The sequence below is a fragment of the Tamandua tetradactyla genome, chromosome 17 (genome assembly GCF_023851605.1).
Source record: "Tamandua tetradactyla isolate mTamTet1 chromosome 17, mTamTet1.pri, whole genome shotgun sequence".
In the NCBI taxonomy this organism is placed as follows: domain Eukaryota; kingdom Metazoa; phylum Chordata; class Mammalia; order Pilosa; family Myrmecophagidae; genus Tamandua; species Tamandua tetradactyla.
This window is the reverse complement of record NC_135343.1, coordinates 19003622-19022335: the sequence shown is the minus strand read 5'-3', so window position 1 is coordinate 19022335 and position 18714 is coordinate 19003622. Positions and strand designations below refer to the sequence as shown.

The 18714-nt window shown below is 51.6% G+C and overlaps 1 protein-coding gene across 2 annotated transcripts in view; it reads right to left on the bottom strand.

The window, feature by feature from the left end:
• TTC7A (tetratricopeptide repeat domain 7A) overlaps positions 1–18714 on the bottom strand; it is a 113800-nt gene that overhangs the window by 77906 nt on the left and 17180 nt on the right. For both annotated transcript variants that reach the window (XM_077134151.1, XM_077134152.1), the window contains exons 4-5: positions 5987–6117; positions 2233–2348 (exon numbers count right to left, since the gene is read on the bottom strand). In XM_077134151.1, coding sequence (XP_076990266.1) covers positions 2233–2348; positions 5987–6117 — 247 coding nt within the window. The remainder of the gene's footprint in view (positions 1–2232; positions 2349–5986; positions 6118–18714) is intronic.

Below are 18714 nucleotides of genomic sequence, written 5' to 3'. Positions count from 1 at the left end.
GGTGGGCCATGGTGGCTCAGCAGGCAAGAATGCTTGCCTGCCATACCAGAGGACCCTGAGCCTGCAAATGGAACAGCGAGCACGGGATGGGGGGGAGGGCACAGGGGTCCCCGAAGCTGGGGGTGTGGTCAGGGAAGGACTGCCTCCCCAGCCTGCCCAAGGCCACCCCCGCTGCCTGCCTGCAGCCATCCCAGTCCCCTCCTCCTTTCCCGGGGCTCCACCATGGTATGCTCCGCCTTCTGGGCGAGGAACCCCACTTGCTCCTCCTCTAGGCAGCTAAGGACTTAGGCTCAGGGGCTTCCACAGCCAGACAGAGAACTGGGGGGCAGCTCTGAGAGGACAGTGCTGTTCCCCAAAATGTGAGCCATAGGCCCTAACAGAGCCTCACATCCTAAAGGTTCCAGGAAACCTTTAACCCCGAGGTTCCCAAAATTATTTGGCCAAGGTCTCTCTTCTGCAGACCCCGTCCTGGAATCTCCAGCCCCACCCCACCTGCTGGGAGCCTCCCGGCTCCTCCCATCTTGGTGAATCTTCCCCTCCGCCAACCCAGCTCAAGTCCCACCAAATCCAAGAAATCCATCAAAAGTGAATTAAAAAAAAAAACTGAATATAGCCTTAAAGAACTCCAGCCAAGCTGTGTTCCAGTGGCCATGTTTCTTGAAGATGATTGTATAATGATACAGCTTTCACGATGTGACCATGTGATTGTGAAAACCTTGTGTCTGATGCTCCTTTTATCTACCTTATCAACAGAAGAGTAAAACATACGGCATAAAAATAAATAATAGGGGGAACAAATGTTAAAATAAACTTAGATTGAAATGCTAGTGATCAATGAAAGGGAGGGGTAAGGGGTATGGTATGTATGAACTTTTTTCTGTTTTCTTTTTATTTCTTTTTCTGAATAGATGCACATGTTCTAAGTAATGATCATGATGATGAATATGCAACTATGTGATGATATTGTGAATTACTGATTATATATGTAGAACGGAATGATCAAAAATTAAGAATGTTTGTGTTTGGTGTTTTTTGGTATTTAAAAAAATTTTTTTAATTAATTAAAAAAAAAAAACTCCAGCCAAGCCCTTAAAAGAAAGCTCTGATCCTCAGTCTCCTCGCCTGTGAGGAGGTAACACCTGCACGGCCCAACCCCCGACAGGTGGGAGGCTCAGGGGAGGGGGCTTGGTGAGGAACCCCCTACCCACCCCGGGGATACTGGCACATGGCTGCACCCAGCACGAGGTGTCTTCTCTTGCCCTTGATGTCCTCACGGGCCAGGACTGTAAGAAAGCAGAGGAGCGACGGGACACGAAGCCTCTGCTGCTGTGATGGGGAGGGAACCCCAGGTGCCAGAAACCCCAGGAGTGGCCCAGATGGACGCAGCCCCGGCAGGCAGGAAGGAGCCACAGCTGCCTGCAAAGGGCCCCCCTGCTCGTGTATCTTCTCTCCTCAACCCCGCCACCACACAGCACCAAGCAACTAGTCCCCGCCGGGCACCTCACACCGGCCAAAGCTGTCCCCCTGGGGCGGTCACAGAGGGAGGGAACCTGCCTACCCCAGGGGGCAAAAGCCCGAGGCAGGAGTTCGGGGCACCAGGCGTGGCTCTCAGGGCTGCGGAGGCTTCAGGTCACCACAGGAAAAGCAGTTTTTCTGCCACCTCCTCGGCAGGACAACTGCACCCTCCAAAACCACACCAGGCCTTTATCTTGACCACACTTTCCCCTCCCGCCTCCCCAGCCCCTGAAAGCCGGAGTGAGAGGGAAGCAGCCTTCTCCATGAACTTGGGGGCAGACGGGGGCCCACGGAAGCAGAACAACTTTGACACCTCAGTCCTCAGTGACCCAAACCAGACTTCCGCCCCACCTCTGCTCTCTCAGCACCATTTTCCAGGCTCCCGGGCTCCCGAAACGCTCCCCTCTAAAGACAACCACTCCTGGTTTTCTTCTGGGCAGTTCTCCCCTGAAGCATGTGCATGCTTTATGGTTTTGGCAGCTTCCCGAAACTTGGCCTTCCCACCAAAAGTGCCTCTGCACACCCCAGCCTGACAAGATGTGACACAAACCAGCCCCGTGCAGTTCCTGGGAGAGTGCTCGCACGCACGCACGCACGCACGCACGCACGCCAGAGCAGGCAGGCGGGAGGTAACTGAAGGTGCAAAGCGCCCAGACCCAAGACAAATGCCGACCCCGAGACCCACCCCTCCCGAGACCCACCCCTCCCGAGACCTACCCCTTCTTCAGGTTCGTCACGTAAGCGCTCTGGAGGGCAGCTTCCAGGAAGTAGGTGAGCTCGTAGTCAGCCGGGTGAGGGACTTTCAGATGCCTCGACGTGCTGTTGTTTGTAGTCTGGAAAGGGGAACAACAGAGAGAGCCAAGGTCTCAGGGGTCCGAGGGAGATGCTCAAGGAGCCGAGGGGCAGGGACGGGGCCACCCCGGCGCCACCCCAGGACCCTGTGCCTCGGGACACTCTGTGCAATTCTCACACAATTCTCTGTGCAATTCTCACACAAAAACTCAACTTAAATTGCTTTACATTATTAATGTATTTTAAAGTGTCTAAAGCACCTTCTCTCCACCCAAATGCTGGGTGCCCTCAAGCCCCGCATCTAACATTATGCAATAACCACAAAGCTTTATAAACGCATCAGCTCAAGTAAACTTCAGAGCTACCCTATGACGTAGGAGCTACCGTCATCCCCATTTCACAGATGAGCCAACTGAGGCAGAGGCTACTTCACTGCCCCGCAGTCACACAGGCTGTGAGTGGCAGAGCCAGGCAGCCCGGCCCGAGCCCGCACTCTGCACCTCTCCCCGCCTTCCACACTGCACTTCTCCCCGCCTTCCACACTGCACCTCTCCCCTCCTTTCCGAGCCGCGCAGGGCCCTCCCTCTTCAAAGGCCCAGTAAGCTCTTCCGCGTAAGCAAATCTCATCTTCCATGAGCCTCTGCTCCCACGGGCTTTGTCTCCTGAGTTTTGCTGTCCTCCACTTCCCCACCCCTGGCCCCGGGAAGAGAGGGGGAAACGAAACACACTTACTACACAGTCACCGCAAACCACAAGCTTATTTAAGTATCACAACCTCAGCTGATTGTGTATGACTTTTATAGTCCAGGACACTGAGGCTCAGAAAGTGCCTGAGGTCACAAAGCTGTGTGTGCCTGGACTTCAAACTCAAGTCTGGCCAGCTCAGAGTCCAGGTGATTCTGTTGTTTCATTCAGTCAACAAACACAAAGTGTCTACCATGTGCCAGACAGCACCCTGTCACCCGTCACGTAACCGGTGACACAGGTTAGCTCAGGCAGAGGGAGGGCAGGCCTTGGAACCCGGGACATCCCAGCCAGGGGCTGGGACTTCCGGCTTCAGGAGAAGCTGAGAAAAAACTACACTATCTTCATGCAGCCGTCAATAGAACCTCGGCCCGAAAGTTGGGGCGGTGGTCAACCAGCCCCACCGGGTAAGACCTCCCTTCTCTATCCCCTCTCTGGGCTGACCTGAAGGGGGAGAAAACATCAATGAACCAGCCACCTCATCTTTCCGGAATCCAAGTAGACCAGAAAGATTCTTAGTTTTTGTGGCTGGAGCTGGGGTGTGGTGACTTGAAGCTGTATGGACCCCAGAAAAACATGTTCCTAAATATATTTCCGTGGGTGTAACCTACTCTAAGTGAGCCCTTTTGATGAGGTCACCTTGGTTAAGGTGTGGCCCACCTCGATCAATAGGATCGATCAATACGATGGGTCTTAATCCTACCGTGGAGTTCTTCATAAGAGAATTAAATTTGGACAGAGGGAAACCCAGAGGAGAAGGGAGACCAGCAGACACAGCTGTGGGCCTTGCCCTGTGACAGGAGGGCCGAGGGCTGCTGGCAGCCAGTCTTTGGAAAGAAAGCATTATCTCGATGATGCTTGGCTTTGGACATTTTCCTGGTCACAATACTGTGGGCGAATAAATTTCCATTGTTTAACCCGACCCATTTCACTATTAAAACACGGGTCTTGGGAGGGACAGGCGGCGTTTCTGAGGATGCCCCGGGTTCCAAGGCCTGCCCTCCCTCTGCCTGAGATAACCTGTGTGCCCAGGGCCTCTGGGTCCTGATTCCAGCCCGTGACACCATGACAGCCCATTACCCTTTTAGAAGTCCAAAGTCTGGGCTTCCGGCTGAGCCAGAGACTTTTTCATGAAAGTCTCCTCCACACTGCATGCAATCCAAATGTGAAGGGCCCCTAAAGCACAATCGTCTAGCAGTGACCCACGTGCCATGGCCCTAGTGGGGACCTGTCCACCCCCAGAGGCCTCCAGTGAGCCTGTGAGGGCACAGGCACTGAGCCCTCAATCACTTCTTCTCTCCTGAGGGCCAATCAAGCAGAGGGAATTGCTAATGGCTCTCAGCAGGGGGGTGATTTTGCCCCAAAGACATCTGGTCACATCTGAAGCCATGTTTGCATGTTTGGTTGTTACAATGGGCGAGGGGGGGCACAGTGCCACCAGCATGTAGTGGGTGGAGGCCAGGGATGCCACTAAACATTGGCAACAATGTCCAGGGCAGACCCTGCAACGGAGAACCTCCTGGGCCAAGACGTCAGTACTGCTGAGGTTGAGAAAGCTCTAGGGGAATCAGCCTGCCTCGGGGCCTCCTCCAAGAAGTCCTGTCTTAAAAACAGGTGACACTTGGCAAGCGCCAAAATGTCAACCAAAGCGGGTAAGAATCAAGCATCTGCTGGGCTCTAAGTCTCTCCGCTCAGAACCACCTCCTCCTTACCTGTCCCGCCACAGAGCCTGCCACACTGCCTGGATTCAAATCCTGCCAAAGCCACCTGCTAACTGAATGAAGTCTGGGAAGCTATTACCCCTCTCCAAATGTCAGTTTCCTCATCTGCAAAGTGGGAAACAGTCCCTATTTTTTAGAGTTACCATGAGGGTTACGGCACACAAGCAAGGCCTCACTATCTTTGTTGAACACAACAAAGAGCCCCCAGCAGGGGAAGATCTGGAAACCGGTCACGGTGCTCCAACACCTGGAGCTGGATGCTGCATGCAGTAACTATGGGTCATCGTGGGCGGCTGGGGGGAGCCCTGAGAACTCCCCGACCTCAGCTCTTTGCCAGCCTCTGAAAGGCTTGGTGAATGCACCCCAGACCCGAGCCCCGCCCCGGGGACCCAGCAGGGAGCTTCTGAGGCAGCAGAGAGGAGGGAAAGACCTTTAAATGCACACACCAGGCTGACTCCAGCCCTTCCAAGATGAGAGATGTACTCTCTAAACCTTGATTTCCTTCATCTTTTAACGGGGCTCCATCTCATCCCCACTTCCAGAACCGCGAGGATCACAGAAGTTGGTGGAGTCAAACTGCATTGTCACCTTTGGTGGTACAAGGCGAGTCCCCCCCAGGAGGCCCCGGGCCCCTCGCTGACAGCGTGGACGGTCTGCAGATACAAGGTGAGCCCCCCAGGAGGCCCCGGGCCCCTCGCTGACAGCGTGGACGGTCTGCAGATACAAGGTGAGCCCCCCCAGGAGGCCCCGGGCCCCTCGCTGACAGCGTGGACGGTCTGCAGATACAAGGTGAGCCCCCCCAGGAGGCCCCGGGCCCCTCGCTGACAGCGTGGACGGTCTGCAGATACAAGGTGAGTCCCCCCCAGGAGGCCCCGGGCCCCTCGCTGACAGCGTGGACGGTCTGCAGATACAAGGTGAGCCCCCCCAGGAGGCCCCGGGCCCCTCGCTGACAGCGAGGACGGTCTGCAGATACAAGGTGAGCCCCCCCAGGAGGCCCCGGGCCCCTTGCTGACAGCGTGGACAGTCTGCAGAACAGAGCCGCGTCCTCAAAAAACCGCTGCACTACAATGATCTTTCCAGCCAATGAAGCCAAGGTATTCAGGGAAGGACACCTTGTTCTATTTGGCACAAGGGGCCCTGTGGCTTAGCAGGGGCCATGGGTGGAAAGCCCTTAGGCGGGGGCCCAATGGAGAACATGGCTCTTCCCGGCTCACCTTATCCAATTCCTGCAGGAACACCTGAGCAATCCAGGAGGCCCGCTCGAAACAGGTGATCACCTCCTCCTCTCTCTCCGACAGGCGGTGGCGGGAAGCGATGGAGTTGGGAAGGCGTTCCAGGGAGAGGCCTGCGGGAGAGGGCAACACCTCACACCTGCCCTGCTCACGCCCCCCGGACTCCAGGTCCTTCCCACGGGCCCAGGGTGGGCTCATCCAAAGAGACGCAGGCTCTGGAGCAGCCGGCGGGAGGCAGAGGTTGGCAGAGGGAAAGGAGGAGGCTAAAGCAACAGTGGTATTAGCTGCAGCTGGGATTAAGCAGTGGCCCAAGAGAAGGCATCCATGCCCCACACAGGGAACTGGGCTGCCTCACCCCAATGCCCAACTCCTCCCCAAAGCCACTCCTGACCCCTTCTCTTCCACCTGTTAAACATCGAGGCCCTATGCCTTCTACACTGGACTCGGGTTATTTGTGTCCAGGTCTCCCCTCCGAGCTGGAAGTGCTACGTGGGCCTTTTGGGACTATCACAGCTCCTAGTATGGCCCCTTGCATTCACCAGGGGTCTGCGTGATGTTTTCTATTGTCCCTCCTGTGAAGTCAGTTTCCACATCACGTATGTTATTTGCGCTCAGGTCATACGTGCCTGTAGTTGTGACCCATTCTTCTGGTGCCACTGACCAGCCCTCCTGTGATCTCATGTGGTTCAGAGGACAATGACCCCCCACTTCGCAGCCAGGGGAGGCACGTGAGCCAGGCTCAACCGGTCATCAGGGCTGCAGTGACCAGTTCGGAGTGAGCAGATGAGCATAACAACCCAGGCTAGGCTTAGAAGAACCAGTCTCAGCATTTTCACTAGGGTTAAGGTGGCAAAACGCGCCTGAAAGTGCTGGCGAAAGCCAGCCTTAACAAAGCTAGGATGGAGAGAGGCAGATCCCTGAAGATACTGCTTGGGAACCCCTAGATTCAACCCCTAGAATGCTACACTCTGGACTGTGGGATCTCAATGGGCAGAACCACGTCTGGCCTCGTCTTAGTGCCCCACATGATGCAGTGCTCACATGTAGTGGGTGCTTAAGAAGAACTTGCGGAAGGAACGTAGAAAAATGGAATCCTCAACTACTCCCTGCCCCACGGCTGACATCCGGCTAATGACCAGGTCCCTAACATTTCAAACCTCCCTCCCCCTCCCTTACTACCCCACTTTGGGCCTTTTATCTCAACTGGGTGACCCCCATGGTCTTCTAACTGGCCTCCCTATTTCCACCACACTCCACTTGGATCCATCCTGGACTCGGCTCTGCTGCCTAAAACTCTCCAAAGGTCCAACTGCTACAGGACAAAGTCCACACTCCTGTCACTGTACCCAATGCCCTGCAGGATCCAGTCCCTGCCACCTCTCCAGCCTCATCTCTCACTGCACCTGCCACATTCGCATCCATCCCCTCCTCTTAGCCTCAGGGTTTGGGGATGCCTCCCTGACTCTGTTCAGGCTGCTCCTCCTGCCTGGAATGCACTCCATTCTCAATAGCCCAAAATGAATGCTCACCTTCTGAGAAGATACTGCTTGAGTGCCACCACCTCCATGAAGCTCTTCCTGATATATCCTGGTATCACCAGCCGTTCCCTTTTTGAGGCCCCAGCACACCCTTATATGTTTCTATCCCACCATTTCCTATACTTATTTGTTCATACATCTGTTTCCTGACCGGATTTATAGGCATCAAACTGATCTTATTCACCTTTCTGCCACCTGGCCCACAGCGGACACTCAGTGTTGGCTGACTGGATGAAGAAATAAACGAGCCTGCTTATGTTTGACAAAGCACAAAGGGCTTTGCAAATACAAGGAGCTATTATTATTTTTCTTGGCCAGATTTCAACCCATATGGATTAGTGAGTGTGCCCTCTGCCAGGGTGGGGTATGACCAAGTCCGAAGGTTGGGGTGCCTTGGGCTGGCGAAGGTGGATACAGAGCATGAATGCCTTGGCTTATCACAGAGGGGGTCACCAAGAGTCAGCGTGCTTCCTGTCAGATGAGTCAGGCCAAGAGGAAAAAGCTTCCTCCAGAGCGCTAAGGGGGAGGAGGGACAGAGGCAGCCGCAGAGGAGGCACAGAGAGAAGGCAGGCGTAGGCCGGCCGGCTCCTCCTTCCCACCTGTAGGAAGGTAGACAAACTGCTCAGAGGCCTGGCCTGGGAGACCAGCTGCAGGTGGCAGCGGGATGTAGCCAGTCCCAGAAGACGGAAAACGGACTTGACACAGCCACCCTGCTGGGCCCAGAACCGGGATGGGCGACCCCAGCTAAGTGGCAGCCCAGGCCACCAGCACCGAGCCTCTGGTGGACCGGCCGTTGCAAAGCGGTGAACCCCGAACATTTGTCAGTGGGGCCTTCCTTGCCCTCTGGCTTCATTTTTTCATTTCACTCCCCTAGGGGGCCTCTCTACCATGATTCTCTGCAAATCTAGATCCGGCCTTCCTAGAATGCTCCAAGCAAAACCACCTCCTCTCTGAAGCCTTCCCAGCTGACATTAAGCCTCTGAACCAGCAGGGCATGAGTCATATCTCCCGGGCATGTGCCCTCTCCTACGTTGCCATCATCTTCTCTGCACACTTCTGATGACCTTTGCAATCCGGCTCAGGGCCTCGAGTTTAGTAAGGGAATGAATGGACAGATTCATTTACTCTGAGTGTACAGACCAATGGGGTTTCTCCCTTTCTACTTAAAAAATGGTCCTGAAGAATTCATGAGTGAACCATGGTATATCTACACAATGGAAAACTACTCAAAAAGGACAAAAAAAGAACAAGTTCTTGGTATGCACAACAACATGGATGAACTTCTCAGAAATTATATTTTGCAATATAAGCCAGACATCACGAAATATATACCGTATGATTTCATTCATATGGCACGCCACAAAAAGACAAAATTAATCTATATTAACAGAAACAAGTGGGAGGGGAGGCGGCAGTGGGGAAGGGGCTCGAAGGAACTTTCTGGGGTATGGAAATGTTCTATGTCTTTATTGGGGTGCTAGTTACATGGGCGTCTACACTTGTACAATGCACAGAATTATACACTTAAAGTTCTGTGCATCAACCTGTGTGCACATTTACCTAAAAATAATCAGATAATGCATTTTTGAAAGGAGGTCGTTACGATTCCAGAGGATTTTAAAACAGCAAAGTGGAAAGAATACTTTCACTGAGGGGGCTCGTCCTGCCAAATAATTTCCAGCATACATAAGATCAAAAAGGTTCGGCACAACGGCTTCTCCTAAGCAGGCGGCTGTCTAGTCACCAAAGGGGCTTCTTTACCTTATATTCGCTCTCTGATTGATAGGAAGGTCCGCCTCCCTATCCACTGATGTCCGATCTGAAACCTAGCCCGGGACTGCAACCCCTGAGTGGCTTCTCACCCTCCTCCCGGTCAGCATTTCTGCAGAAATGGCCAAACCACAGCATTCGACGGAGATGGACACTCCTGAGCCAGTCTGCAAAGGAGCAGGTGGTGGGAGCACAGCCCTGTCCAGGGGGCAGGACACCAGGGGCTGCCAGGAAGCTCTAGGCACTGCCTCCTAAGTCCCGCTGGCAGAGGGAGCCCTTCTGTAAAAATGCCCGGCTCTACAAGCCTGTTCAAGAAGAGGGCTTGCTTTTTAATTAACTCCAATCTTTGGGTTTGGAAGCGAGTTGATCCTGGCTAAGCTCCGGGCTGGTCCCAGCTTCTCCACTTACTGCACCCTGGGCAGGCACCCTGCAGGGAAGCCCTGCCCCGGAGCCCTGGGCTCTGATGCTAGGGGTGGGGTGCAAAACCTCCCCCCACCCTCCCCGCAGCTCACAGAGCAGGGGCGCCCAGAGCATTCGCCAGAACTGGGTACCCCAGGCAGGGGCAGGGGAGGGGGACAGAATGCAAGTCACTGTTTTTACCCTCAGGAAGGCGTGTAGAGGCCAGGAAGGGAAGACTCCCCCCCCCCCCCCCCCCACAAATCACACTCAAAAATAATGGGCAATTTGGCACCATGTATCAAAAAGCGTCCAAAAAGTACAGACCCTTTGACCCGGTAAATTCACTTCTAAGAATTTACAATTAGAAATCAGTGATGTTTGTAAAGTATTCAAAGATATTAATTGCAGCACTATCTATAATAGCAAAAAAAAAAGTTATTTATCCTACGGTTACAATAACACGGGACAGGTTCACTAAATTGCAATAGATCCTTACAATGAAATGCTATGAAGCTACTTTAAATGGTGATGTAGATGTGGATTGGAAAATAGTTCCTACAATGTTAACTTTGAAAAAGCATAAGATAAAATAATAATAAATAAATAAACAAAAACAGAAAAACAGAATAGAGACAAGCAAATAAAAGGCATAAGATAAAAAATGGCAATATGAACTTACATCTGTTTTTAAAAAACATATAAAGATATGGGAAAAAATTCTAGAAGGATACATCTCAAAATATTCGCCAAGATCCAGGTCTCAGTTTCGCCAAACACAAAACGGGGTTGTGTGCAACGCCGGGTTCACAGGGCAGCCATGGGATTAGATTAGGGGGTTGATTATAAGGAGGGGGGCGCGTGTACTCAGAAAACGTTTTTAAGTGATGCTCACAATGGCCTTAGATGGACTCTATCCTAGATGAGAAACATAATTTAGAGAATAAAAGATCCATTCCGAGACCCATCAGCTAGAAGTGCCAGAGTGCAAACTAGATCCAGCCTTCTGGCTTCGTCACCCTCTGTTCTCTTGGCTCAGACCCCTGGGAGCCTCTCCTTATCTCAGTGCCCACCAGGGTCCACCCCTCAGGCTCCCAACCAGCCCAGAGCTACCCCTGCCTTTCCCCGCCGCTCACGGGGGCGTCTGAGGCTGACCCCGAGCTCTCTCACCCTGCCCGGGGCTGGTCGGGACACCCGAAAAGCCCTGTCCACACGTCACCCCCATAGTCCTCCCGAGGGGAGCTTTGGAGAATGGAGGAAAGGGCTGCGGGAGATTATACGGTCTCCCTCCAGTGGTTCCCCGTGGCCGAAATGCACCCACACCCCGTCCTCTGAGCCCCCTGACCAGATGAGGATAGGTATCTGGTTCTGGTTTGTAGCTCCAGATGCAGGAAGGTACACAAGGTAGGCTCAATTCCATGCCCAGCCTCCAGGGTTCCCCTGCGGCCTGCACTCATCCTTCCACCCAGAAGCTAGGCCCTCCCTCTGGGGGCCACAGCCGGGGATGGGGGGCGATGGAGGGGCCACAGCAGTAGCCCAACTGCTGACCCCCATCCCCACAAGGCAAATGGCCCCTAGCCCTCCCAGGAGGCCAAAATAAACAGCTAATTCCTGCCAAACCAGGACCAAAAAAAAAAAATAGTAAGACCCTTAGAAGAGCCCAGTACTCTCTTTTTTATTTTTAAATGTTGTGACAAGCCACAAAATCCCAGGTGAGAGCAGAATTGCCTAGGGCTGCATTAACCAAAAGAGAACAGAAAAACAACCTGAGAGGTGAGGAGAAAAGAATGTGGGGAGATCATAATCCACAGCTACTTAATGTGGGTTTTTTTGCTTTTCACAGCACTGTCACCATCTAGCCCCTCGCTTCCGTATTTGTATGTAAACCGAGGTCATTCCTCTCCCAGCCTGGCCAACCCGCTCCCAGCCAGCCGGCCAGCACGTCTGCCCAGTGCGGGTCTGTGGGCTCCCCGGGCCTGGGCTGCCAGGGAGAAAGGGAAAGTGAGGGGTGGGGGGCTGAGACCCCAGGCAGGCCTGGTTTTTTAGGGGTCCACGCCCATTTACAGATCTGAAAACCAGGCACCAACACCAAGGGCGGGGCCCTCTCCGGGCCAGGCCCCTGTGTGGCAGACGTGAGGGTCACTCCTGCGTTCTTTTACCCAGAGCTAGAGCCAGAGACCCAGCAGCGCCCGGGCCGAGGAGAGTCCAGGGAGGCTGTGGGCCGAGGGGGTGTTTACCCCCCGGGGGTGAACAGTGGGGAGGGGGTTCCTGGGGCTGAGCTGGGTGACCTGAGACACGGGGAGGGCAGGCCACAGAGAGGCCGGGGAGCAGCCCAGCCGGGGGAGCCGGGTTTAAGCGTCCGGAAATGAGCAGAGGCGATGGTGGCACATTATGGGGAGTGTAATTAACAGCACGGAGTGACGTGTGTGATGGTGGTGGGAAGGGGAAGTTAAAAGTCATGCATGTCACTAGAAGGAGAGCTAGAGGCTAACACGTGGGCCCGTATAACACAGCGGAGCCCGTGGTGGACAAAGGCTGAGACTAACCATACAGATATAAAAGTGGTTTTTCTTGAACTAGAATAAATCTACGTCACCATTACGGGAATTAATAAGAGAGTGGTATATAGGGGGAAACGCACCTGTCACAAACTATGAACTATAGTTAGTCATATTTTAATATTCTTTCATCAACAGTAACAGATGTACCATACCAATGCTAAGGGTCAATAATAAAGTGGGATACGGCTGTGGGATGTTTGTTTTTTTCTGAGTAACGAAAGTGTTCTGAAACTGTGGTGATAAGCATACAATTCTGTGATTATACTGTGAACCACTAATTGTACACCCTGGATACTGTGCTGGTTTGAATCTGTGTGGACCCCAGAAAAGCCATGTCCTTTCATCCTCATTCAATGTTGCTGGGTGGGGGCTTTTTGATTGTTTCCATGGAGATATGACCTACCCAACTGTGGGTGGTAATTTTTGATTCGATGATTTTCATGGAGGTGTGTCCCTACCCATTCAAGGTGAGGTTGCTTACTGGAGCCCTTTAAGAAGGAACAATTTTTTTAAAAGCTTAAACATGAGAACCAAAGAGTCCATGTAGCCAGAGACCTTCGGAGATGAAGAAGAAAAAATGCCCTTGGGGGAGCTTCATGACACAAGAAGCCTGGAGAGAAAGCTAGCAGACATCACCATGCTCACCACGTGCCTCTCCAGCTGAGAGAGAAACCCTGAACTTCATCAGCCTTCTTGAACCAAGGTATCTTTCCCTGGATGCCGTAGATTGGACATTTCTAATAGACTTGCTTTAATTTGGATATTTTCATGGCCTTAGAACCATAAACTTACAACTTAATAAATTCCTCTTTTTAAAAGTCATTCTGTTTCTGGTATATTACATTCCAGGCAACTAGTAAACTACAACAGATGGATTGTATGGTGGGTGTGAATATATTGCAATAAAACTGTTAAAAAAAAAAAAAGGGAGGGGGGCTGGGTAATAGCCCTTAGGGCTTAGACCTAAAAAAAAAAAAAAAAGAAAAGCTGGCTGGAGCCCAAAGCGACGGGGAGGGAGGAAAGGGAAGGCGACTGCCTAGGGGCACAGAGGAGGTGATGCCTATCTCGAGGGGCTAAGGTTCTGGGGGGAAACAGGACTGACAGCCCTGAGCATACAAAATGAAGCTATAATTATGCCTAAGAGTCACACCCAGGGAACCTCTTTGTTGCTCAGATGTGGCCTCTCTCTCTAAGCCGACTTGGCAGGTGAACTCACTGCCCTCCCGCCTGTATGGAACATGATTTCCAGGGGTGTAAATCTCCCTGACAACATGAGACCTGACTCCTGGGATGAGCCAGGACTCGCATCATGAGACTGAGAAACGCTTCTTGACCAAAAGTGGAAGACAGAAATGAGACACAGTAAAAGTGTCAGTGGCTGAAATATATCAAACAGTCGAGAGGTTATTCTGGAGGCTATTCTTATACATTTATACAGATACCCCTTTTCAGTTCATGGTGTATTGGAGTGGCTGAAGCAAAGTACTGAAACTGTTGAGCTGTGTTCCAATAGCCTTGATTCTTGAGGGCATTTGTATAACTATGTAGCTTTTACAATGTGACAATGTGATTGTGAAAACCCTGTGTCTGATGCTCCTTTTATCCAGGGTATGGACAGATGAGTTTAAAAAAAAAAGGATAAATAAATAAATAATGGGGGGGTAAGGGGTAAAAAAATGGATAGATTGAAATACTAGTGGTCAATGAGAGGGAGGGGTAAGGGGTATGGGATGTATGAGTCTTTTCTTTTTATTTCTTTTTCTGAAGTGTTGAAAATGTTCTAAAAATGATCATGGTGATGAATACACAACTATGTGATGATATTGTAAGCAACTGATTTTTTACTTTGGATGGACTGTATGTGTGTAAAGACAGCTCAGTAAAAATATTAAAAAAAATAAACCTTAAAATAATAATTTTTTTAAAAAAGAATAAAATAAGCCGGACTCTGGGTGGCACTGTGGAAAGGTTACCCGAGACAGCCAAATTATTCTATATTGTAGTATTAGGGGGCGGGGGTGGTGGGTTGATTTCTACTTTTTTAAGAGCAGTTGTAAAAATTCTATATTGCTTTTTTTTTGCTTGGGCAGGCCCCGGGAATTGAATGTGGGTATCCGGCACGGCAGGCGAGAACTCTCCCACTGAGCCACTGTGACCCGCCTTATACTGCTTTTAACACTACGTAAATGGGAGACATTTCCCACCAAAACTGGGCTGCTTTGCCCAAAGATTTTGCTTCCTTTCCCAGAGCCCTCCCTAGCTCCAATGCACTTGTTCAGAGGGGCAGGTTTCCCGTTCTGAACCAAAATGACGGATTTTATGTTGAAATAGAGAAGCAGAGTTTTTGAACAACTCACCCACCATCACCACCACCCCTGGGCAGCTCCCGCACCAAGCAGCCTGGGGGAGAGTGTCGCATGGCCTTCCCCAGAGCTGCGGCTCCTACTCCACATAGGGCTGAAGGAGCCGAGAGGCGAGAGCCCTGGTCTGGGCCCCCAGTTCCCAGTCAGGCCCTCCTCTGGGCTACCCCGAAGGGACAGAGTAACACCCAAAGGCACAGTCCTTCCCGGCCAGGCCTCAGCCCAGGCCCAGTCCACTGGCTGTGCAGTAACTGCCGGCTCTCTCTCCTTTCTCTGGAGAAAGAGAAAGCTCCCTCCTCAGCTGAGCAAACCCATCTCAGAGTTTACTATAATTAATCTGTTTTCCATCACCCTCACGTGGGCTCCTCTGTTTCAGAAAGGACACAAGTTTTGGAGACAATCACCTGGCCACCAGTCCGAGCCCTGCTACCTACAAGCTGTGTGACCGTGAGCAAAGCCTGTTTCTTCATCCATTTGATGAACAACTACCTTTCATCTTACAGAGATGAAAGCTAATCAACAAATCCTTACTGAACAAGTAGTCCCAGGTACTGCTGCTCAAACGGGCATGTGCATATAAATACGAGGAGATGCTGTTAAAGTGCAGACTCTATTTGGCATGTGTGGGGAGGCGCCTGGGATTTGTAACCAGGCCCTGGTCATGCCGATGCTGCTGGTTCACTCTCAGTAGCAAGAGCCTAGCGCACTTCTAGGGGAGACCGAGTCGAACAGTCTCAATCTCTAACAGCATGAAGCTAACACTCGGATGGCTTGTGTGTTTGTTTGTTTTGCTCAGTGGTTGCCAGGGCCTGCTGGTACTAGCTCATGAGAGCAGATTCTTAAGTTTTCAGGAATTTTGTGAGCTGGCTGTTCAACATAGCCATTATTAAAAATTAAGGTACAAAAACTTACAATTAAATAAGTCATATTTAAAATACCTGTCATTTGGGCATTTGACACTTCAGGAGTACAAAACGTTTAACCAATACTCTGCTGACACATCAACCGAATGAGAAGCATGAAAAATGCAGACCAAGACGTTATAGCCTGACTTCACAACTTATGCAAGCATGAGGGATGATAACAGTTAACTTTGGGAATGTTCTCTCTTTGTCCTGGATTTTGTTAAGTGTTTTATATTTATTAAAACATTTATTCTTAAAAACATTTAAAAAAAATTGTTTAAAGATTGATTGTAAAGATGCAGAAGTGGATAGCACAACACCATCTGATGGCAGCACAGCACTGCACGTGTTATGAACAAAGCCGAGCGTGAGTGTGACGGCAAGAGGGAGGCGTGTCTGACACCAGAAGAAGGACAGAGGATAAGGACCCAGCCTGTATAATTAGCAAAACCTTGAGTGGACAATGATGGTGACTAATTGTACAAATGTAAGCAAGTTTTTACATGAGCAAGAACAAATGCATATCACCATTTTTTTTTGTATGGACAGGCACCGGGAATCGAACCCAGGTCTCCAGCATGGCAGGCGAGAACTCTGCCACGGAGCCACCGTGACCCACCCTCCATTCTAAGGTCTTAAATGGGATGGTACATGGGGAAAATACAATTAGTGCATACTAATGTCTACAGTTATCAGTAACATTGTAGTATTCTTTCATTAATTGTAACAAAGGCAATATATCACAGGTAAATGTCAATAAGAGGGGAACATAAGGGAAGGGTATGGGATTTTTTTCTTTCTTTCTCTCTTTCCTAAAAATTTTCTTTCTGTTTTTTTCTTTCTTTTTTTTCTTCTTTCTCTGCAGAAGAAATGGAAATGTTCTTATATAGATTGTGGTAGTGAATGCAAAACTATGTGATTGTACCAGAAGCCATTGATTGTACACTTAGGATGGACTGTATGGTGTGTGAATAAAACGATTTAAAAATAAAGAGAAAGATACAAATGTTGGAGAAGATGTGGAGGGAGAGATACACCTATTCACCATTGGTAGGGAAGTAGAACGGTGCAGCCCCTCTGGAGGGCAGCGTGGCGGTTCCACAGGAGGCTAACTATGGTCCTGTAATCCCATTCCTAGGAACATATTCAGAAGAACTGAAAGCAGGGACACAAATAAACATTTGCACACTGGCATTTCCGGCGGCAGTATTCATGATTGCCAATGGATGGAGGTGGCCCAGGGGTCCACTGACATGACAAATACTGTATGCTCTCACTATTATAAACTAACTATAATGAGCAAACTCTGAGAATTAAAAAATGTTAAAAGTTCTGTCCTTAAAATAATAAAACCCCATGCCGAAGATCTGGGTTCGACTCCTGGTGCCCGCCCATGCAAAAAAAAAAAACCAATAAAACCTGTGCAGCCTCTCCTCCTGGGAGGCCCATGTCTATGTCACCTCTCCCTCCACTGACACACCCCGTGGCCCACCCCCTCACGCCTCACAGAGCTCACTCCTGTGCTCTGCTCCTGAAGTTTCTACTCCATCCCTCCCACTTTCTGAGCCTCAATCCTACAGTGCACCAAAGCCCAATTCTACCCTCCCCTCCTCAGGCAGCCTTCTTGGTCCCTCCTGCTTGCTCCCTCCCCTGCAGCTGCGGGCAGGAAGAGCCAGAGCCCAGAGCGGCCACCTCCCAGATGCCACCATGAGCTCCATGAGTCCAGTCCCCTCCTCCCAGCAGGCCCACCCTGACCACCAGCCCAGCCTGGGCACACATGGACTGAAAGGCTGGGGAGCGGGGGGCGGGGGGCGGCACAGATCTCTCGGGTGTGGGGCCGTCAGGCCTTCCCCGATAGGTGATCTATTTTCTGTCTTAGTGAAAGATTTACTATTTTTATATTGTTTCTGAACAAACAAATGACTTAGGGACAATAACTTCCTTCCCCTTAGAGAAGTCAGAGGGTCACGTGCCCCCTTCTCCCAAAACACACACATAAGCACAATGTTTATGGGCTCCCGGCAGGGACACCCAAGACCGCTTCACTGCCCGCCACCCCCACCCCCCCTCATGCTCCTGGGCTGGGGTCCAAGGCCCTCCCTGAAATTCAGGAAGCATCTCCAGGCCGAATCCACCGGCTTCCTACTTCAGAGGAAGACCGGGTCCTTGTAAGGGGCACTTCAGAGGGTCACGATGCTCTGAAGGTAAGAGAGAGGGGCCGAATGTGTTTTTGTGTCTTGGGGGGCTGGTCCTGACTCCCCTAACAAGAAAAGCAACTCCAAACTGGAGACCCTTATACCCAGAGGGTCCCAGAAGGGTGTGACCTGGCCCGCTTAGGCCCCCTGCCCCAGCACAGCCCCGTCCCCTCCCCCTGGCCAGGAGGGCCTGAGAACCAACTCCCTGCCCCGCCCAGATGGGACCCAGAGCACAAGCCAACGCACAAGGCAAACACAGTGGTGGTGCAACGGCCAGGTGGAGAGCTCGGGAGCGCAGGAGGTCACCGGGAGCAGGGAGAGCCTGAAACGGAGCACCAGGCTGGGGGGGTGGAGGATTCCAGCTCAACCACGAGCCAGCTCACATCCCCGGGAGAGCTGCTCTGCCAGCCTCGGTTTTCTTATCTGAAACATGAGGGGCTGGCTCAGAGCATTTCTATAGTTCCATTCAGCCTAAAATTTTGAGCAGCAATATTACATGGTGTGGATGAGTTCTGGCTGCCTGGGTTTGAGTCCAGGCTCAACCACTTTCTGGAGGCCCCATATGAATCCCTTCTCCTCCTCCAACCTTAACTCCTCATCTGAAACAGGGGATGAAGAGAAGACCTACTAGGAGAGCTACTGTGCCGATTAAACAAGGGCACACCTGGCATGCACGAGGGCTTAATATTCTCCTGTGAATGCTGTGGCCTTCTGCTGTCATGACCTCAGGCTCACAGAACTGAGTCAGGACCAACAACCAGTCACCCTACCCTCTCTTCTCTACATGGGAAGAACCACCAGATCCCCCCCAGACCCAGGAAACGCAGCATCATGCGACCACGTGCAGTCTCAAGCCCGCCCAGGGTCAGGCAAACCTCAGCATGCCAAGCAGCAGGGTGCAGTCACAACAGGAGAAGGAGGACGGGCAGGAGGGGGCAGGGAAGTGGGGGCCACGTGCAGCCACCGAGGGTGGGGAACTAGCACA